Genomic DNA, 6,781 nt, shown 5'->3' on the forward strand with positions numbered 1-6,781 from the left:
ATATTCCTTGTAATTTTGACAAAGCTATATTATTATCATAAACAATTTAATTTATTCTCGGATATAATTAGTATTTTATTAGTTACATCAAATTATTAAAATCAAAAAAAATATAGCCTTGCCAATAAGTAATTAATCCAAATACAAGATAGTGGTCGATCGATAAATTTTCTAGAAACAATTATAAGGATTAATTGCTTTGCTTAGGCCATTTAGGAGCAAAGGAAAATGTGTTATTGATGTTCCTATAATATACATTTGAGGAAATTAAGGACAATTATTATTAAGGCTGTTTTCTCGCTTTGGGCATTGCGACGGAAAACTCTAAGTTTATTTTATATACCATGATAATTTGAAGTCGATTGACCGTCTCTAACTCGAGATCATTTTTTGGATCATTTTGTTTATCGGTATCGAAAGACCGCTGTAACTATTTTTAGTTGCTCTGGGAGAAATGCCATTATAGTTGAACCACATTAATCGAGTTTTTGACGGAAAATGTTCCAAACAAAAGTTGTTTATTTTTTTATAAGGACATTTCTTACATTAAAACTTTTGTTCTATCCCTAACGGTTTACAAGATAGGTCCTCTGGAACCAAGACCCGATTGACCTATGTTGCTCATTTACAAACTCGACCTCACTTTTTTACGCGCTGAGCACGCTGTAAAACTCAATTTGATATTTTTATTCGTTTTTGAGTTATAGTGTTGTCAGACGGAAAGACAGACAGACAGACAGACCTGACAACGGGAAATGGACTAAAAAGGTTATTTTATGTTATAAACTTGGGACTAAATTTAGTATACCTTGATATATTTCATATACATGGTATAAAAACTTTTTTAATAAGGCCTTTTCAACGAAAGCAATCATTTGATGTCCAATAATTTACGATCGATCACTCACTAAATATTTTACTTTGTAAAAAAATAAACTTATAAAATTAACTTCTTTTTCTTTTTATATTAAAACTTTTTTACATAAAAAAAATCACTTTCAACAACCACTGTCAGTGATGCTGACGCTGTTGATAATGTTCATCATAATAATTACGATGATGATGTTTTTGATGATTCGATGCTGATGATGAATGATGATGATGATGATTATTCTCATTTAAAAAACCGAATGCAATTGCTGTACGACGACATTTTAATATAATCTCATCTTGTATTAAACTAAATGACATTGCAATTAATACTAAACCAATTAATAAATATGTACAACATGCAATTAATATAATATATTGTCCATGTTTATTTATATAATTCTCTTTATTTTTATTTGTTGCTATTTGATTGTTATGATTTTGAACATTATTATTTGTTGTGGTTGACAATTGTTTATTTAAAATACCAGGAACAAAATCACCAAAACCAATTGTTGATAATGTTGTAAAACAAAAATATACACCATCTAAATATGTCCATTGTGTATTTATTTCACCAAAAAAGTAGGCACCAACACATATGTATGCAATTAATATTAATAATACTAAAACAATTGGAATATTATGTAATGTTCGTTTTGGATTATTTGTTATTGATTTTGTTATTGATGAATTTTTTGAACGATTTTTATGTTTCTTTGATATGTGATTATTATTCTTTTTATTTTGTGTGGTTGATGATTTACGTGATTTTGATGATGATTCACCGTTGTTATCGTTTTGATGATGATGAGAATGATTTTTACGCCATATTAATGGCATACGTGATGGTGTATCGTGAGCACATAACGAACTGTAAAAGAAAATTAATTATTGAAATTATTCAATAATTTAAAATAGGCGGGAAAAATTCAATAGAACAAATTATAGTCTAAAAATCCAAAAAAATTACACGCAATATTGCTCTAAAATATACAGTGTGTCGCATTTAAGATAAAGACACCCTCATATTTTCGTCATTTATAGGAATATCGATTTGAAATTTTGCACAGTCATACAGGGTAATGGTTGGAGATATCGAAAAAAATTATAAGAAAAAGTTGTTTAGAGTAGTTTTTTATACCCGTATACCGATTTTCGTGACAAAATTCGCATTTTTACTCAAAGTTATTACAAGTTTATTTTTTATAAAAATTTTTTTTAAATATGACCCAGATAGATGGACATTTGAAAATCATTTGGCAGCACAAACCCGAGAGTTTAGAAAGCTTCTTAGAAATAATTTTGAAATTGGACTTCCTTTGCGGACACCTATTGAATAATCAAGCTCGTATGATGTACTATATACTTAACTAAACTTGGATACAAACCTTTGATTTTCATCTAAATCCTCGCCATCATCTGTTTCTGTTGTACTTAGTGTACCACCTGATGCCACTAACATATGATGTGCCACCGTTGGTGGTGGCCGTGGTGGAGGTGGCGTTGGTGGTATATTAGAACGTCGTAGCGTTGATGTAGCCGATGCTAGATGCACTGGTGTCGATGAACAATCTGTGCACTCGGCTAACAGATGGTGTGCTTCACCCGTGTTTGTTGTACTGCCGCCAATGTTCGTTGTCATTTGATGCAATTCAGTACTTAATGCACGTGATTGTAATTTAGGTCGACCACATGCAGCTGTATTTACAGTAGCTAACATTGTTCGTCGTGGAAATGTTGATATTTCACGTAATTCTTCATGATAATGTCCGCTGCCACCGATTCCAATAACTGTCTCTAAAAAAGAAACGAAAAGAACACCCATTCATAACTTTTGCTAATATTATTTCAAACCAGTTCCCGCAAAAAGTATTTTCGAACAAAATTTTGTTATTTTAGGAATCTTTTACGATTATCGTTCAATCTGTTGTAATCAACTAGATTAAGTTAGGTTAGGTGGCTGTCCTGGAGTGGGACATACTAAGACAATAGGGCCTGTTGTAATACCGAAAAAGAGTTTGGCCTATCCCCGGCTCCTACTCCATGAATCATTTGAGGTGGTTTAAGAGCAGCAGGAGTTACGTCAAAGAACTTAAGGTCGAAGAGGTCGTCAAAGAAAGGCTGGCTTACGTAAGTCTATCTCCTGATGGCAAGATCTGGGCCGTGAGAAAATTTTCTGCAATAGTCGTGATACACTGTCAGACCCAGGCGCTCAGCGTGCCTACCCAGTGGCCTGTAATAGCCGCAATAATTTTGATAATAGATCCCTTGAAAGTGATATAAGAACTTCGGCTATTGTACTCAGAACATATCTGTCTTGTATTATCACAAGTACGTTCCTGCTTCCATCTAAGGTTGGCGTTTTTTAAGATATCCTCTTTAAGAAGTATCTTGCAGTTCACAAATTGAACTTCAGGCCTGTGCTACCTTTGAACCGCAGTCAACTTAATTTTGAGAAAAAAATGAACTTACCGCGACTTCTCCTTAAAGTATGATGATTAAAATGCCGTGGACTGGGCGATGTACTACTAATTATTGGTGCTTTTTGATATGTATGAACGTAACCCTTCTCGTTTTCTTTATGTCGTTTACTTTTGTTCTGATTATGTGATGTGGCTGCTAAATTCTTTTTGGATGATTTTGCTTTTGTCGCAGTTGTACATGGCACACAGCATAAAAAAGAGTAAATAAATTGAAACGTATCGGCTAATAATGCACCCAAACTTGATAGGCATACCAGCATCAATGGTACACCGATTAAGGCATATAACATTGTTACAATTTTTCCTTCTGGTGTTTTTGGTGCTAAATTACCATAACCTAAAAATAAAGCCAATTTGAAGTAATTTTTTGACTAATCAATTGGTCTGTTGTAATAACAGTTTGGTTACTTTAAAAGACTATGCTTGCCCTCCTAAACTTACCAATTGTTGTTATAATTGTAACAGAATATAATAACGATCCAGTAAATGACCAATGGCGTTCCTGTTCTAATAAATCATGTGTATTGAAACCTTCCACTTTGGTTGCAGCTACAATACTTGATTCGAATTTTCGCAGTTGTTCATGGACGAGTCGTGTCCAATTACGCTCATATAATACATTAAGTCGTTCTGGAAATGAGAAAAATCCATTGTTAGAAATAAGAAATTAATAGCGTAGAAAGAAATTTAAGTAAAACGAGTGAATTGAAATCAAATGACAAAATTATTTAAATGCCTTAAATTTTATTTTGAAACTGATAACATGCGGTATTAATCGAAAAATCTTAAAAATATACTGATTATGTCATTTACACAGACATTGTATTGCCGCATAGATTTATATTTTTCATAAATAAACACGAAAATAATATAAGGATTGGTACCAAAATATATGTGTCATACCTTTTTGTAGAAACACGCGAAAAAGGATATTTTTTATTCGATTGTTGGCAATTGACTTAATAATATCAGTAGGGATTTTATATCCTCTATAAATATGTGATATAAAGAGGATGATTATTTTCCGTGTTTTATATTGAAATATAGTGGCTTATAATTAAAAAATTTTCGCAAATTCAAATTAAAGAGCAATTTTTTTAATCATACCTAACTAAAATGTAGCTATCGTTAGTTGGTACCTATCAACGTATTGACTAATGGTTTTCTTTCGTATGAAATCGAAATCGCTGAAATTCGAAAATCGAAATTCGTATGAAATTGAAATCGTATGAAATCACTGGCGACTTGTGAAGACTGTCGTGACTATAGTGAAGAAAAGTACATATGGCTTCAGAAATTACCTACCTGCTTTGCTGGACAGTTCGAACTTTAAAAACAACGACTACCTCATTATAATTTTCATTTCCCTTGCTTTTATTTATCCCCTCCCACCCGTTGTTCACAATTTCATTAGTTTTAATTTTTTGATACCCTAATTTTTTTGAAATTAAAATACAGCCCATGTTACTCGCCGATAATGTATTTTTCTATAGATGAATATGATAATTATAATTTATCAGACTGCCGCTGTCTGGATTCGAACACGCAACCTCCCAGTCAGTAGCCAAACGAGTAAAGTCGATTGTGGTTTAAGTCGAAACGGCCACTAAGCCGGTTTGCATCAGAAATAACACAGTAAGCAGTGCTGGAGTCTATGAAAATTCGTGATCAGCGCACAAAATTACACCATAAAAAAGTATTTTCAGCCATTCGCAAAAAAAATCAACAAAACCTACCAGGCGATTGGGCTAGTAAGTTTAAAAAGACTTGATACCTAATGTACGTGATCAATCAATCTACATGGAGATAATGACGATAATTTTCACCAAATTGCCAATTTTAAATAAAAGAAACTTTAAAATCATTCTATTAAGTTTAAGATTTTCTCATACACCTAACCCATAAAATGTTATGCATCTCTTACGTATCATAAAATGAAAAAGAATGGAAATCCGAAGCATATACACAAACCAAATATGAAGGGCACTCACATAGATTACATACAAATAGGAATATATTCAGTAATTGTATGTTATCAGGACATGGTGAAGTGACCATTTAGTCCCTTTTTTTCTTGTAGCTATTTAATTTTACTGTATGTATTCTTTTTATTACATTCGATTACACACTCATAAGGGAAGGTTTTTTTTTTATCATTAGGAGGATTTTTCAAAATAATTGGGTAAGTTATTATCGATTTTATGAAGCGAAAAAAAATAACTTGTTGTGATATGAAAAAATTGACGAAATAATTTGGTGACCATTTTCATTAACGATCAATTGAAAAAAAAAGTTAAAAAAAAAGATAATCACCTTAGACCAAAATAAAACAAGAGAAAACAAACAATTGACTGAGTTAATTGTTGAAATACTATGTATAGACAGTGTTGATTACTCTGTCACATTACACATACATACATGTCACCCATATATAACTTATATTCCAATATAATACATACTATATAATTTGCACTCTTACGGGTAAACAGTGATGTTTACGAAAAAATGTTTCAAACAAAAGTTGTTTATTTTTTGATAAGGAACATGTTTTACATTTAAACTTTTGTTCTATCTTAAACGGTTTACAAGATGGGTCCTACGGACCCAAGACCGAATTGATACCTGTTGCTCATTTACGAACTCGACCTCACTTTTTACGTCCTAAGTGCGCTGTAAAAATTTCAGCTTGATATCTTTTTTCATTTTTGAGTTATCGTATTGGCAGACAGATGGACAGACGGACGGACAACCGAAAATGGATTGATTAGATAATTCTATGAACACCTATACCAAAATTTTTTTTGTAGCATCAATATTTTTAAGCGTTACAAACTTGGGACTTAATATACTATTTATATTTCATATTTACATGGTCTAAAAATTTTTAGTACTGAAGTTTTTGATAATGAATAATAAATTGGGGTTAAAATGTAATTTACATAAATAATAATAATTTTAATACCTATACATAATGTATACCTATCTATAACATAATGTAAGCTTTAACCTCCATATATAGACTATTCTTTGACTCTAGTATAGTACATTTGCTTATTACATCCCATTCAAATTACCATATTCTTCTTCTATTTTATGTAAATGAGTATTATTAAGCATTCAGCATATGGATAGAAAAATAAGTACAATGGATTTAATGGTGGTTTTTTACTTCGAAAAATGTATATTATTTTGAGGGAAATTATAAGGACTAGAGTTCATATCATAAAGTCAATATTCGAATTTGAATTTTCTTTATAATAGACACTTCAAAAAAATATCTTTTTCCCGCTTATTTTTGTCTTAAATGTTAAATTTAATGAAAAGTTCAAATTTTTGTAAGGTAATATAAACATCTTTCATGATTGGTTTTGAATCCAAAGAGTTTATATACATAGAGAACGCCAGAAAACTGCTAGCTTGTAAGT

The 6,781-nt window shown here is 31.3% G+C and overlaps 1 protein-coding gene across 1 annotated transcript; it reads right to left on the bottom strand.

The window, feature by feature from the left end:
• Window positions 1-1,011: 1,011 nt before the first annotated feature.
• Window positions 1,012-6,473, bottom strand: LOC123291589. Its single transcript, XM_044871925.1, has 6 exons — window positions 6,431-6,473; window positions 3,798-3,986; window positions 3,346-3,693; window positions 2,262-2,670; window positions 1,320-1,744; window positions 1,012-1,256 (listed from the first exon to the last, which is right to left on the bottom strand). Exons 1-6 carry the CDS (start codon window positions 6,471-6,473, stop codon window positions 1,012-1,014), a joined length of 1,659 nt encoding a protein of 552 aa, XP_044727860.1.
• Window positions 6,474-6,781: the final 308 nt, after the last annotated feature.

This window comes from Chrysoperla carnea, chromosome 2 (assembly GCF_905475395.1).
Source record: "Chrysoperla carnea chromosome 2, inChrCarn1.1, whole genome shotgun sequence".
Taxonomy (NCBI): Eukaryota; Metazoa; Arthropoda; class Insecta; order Neuroptera; family Chrysopidae; genus Chrysoperla; species Chrysoperla carnea.

Coding starts and splice junctions, on each gene's coding strand:
- LOC123291589 (XM_044871925.1), bottom strand. CDS start 6,473: ATGCTTAATAATACTCATTTACATAAAATAGAAGAAGAATATG. Junction 3,987..6,430: donor TAAAATAGAAGAAGAATATG/GTAATTTGAATG, acceptor TCTCATTTCCAG/AACGACTTAATGTATTATAT. Junction 2,671..3,345: donor TACTTTAAGGAGAAGTCGCG/GTAAGTTCATTT, acceptor TTTCTTTTTTAG/AGACAGTTATTGGAATCGGT.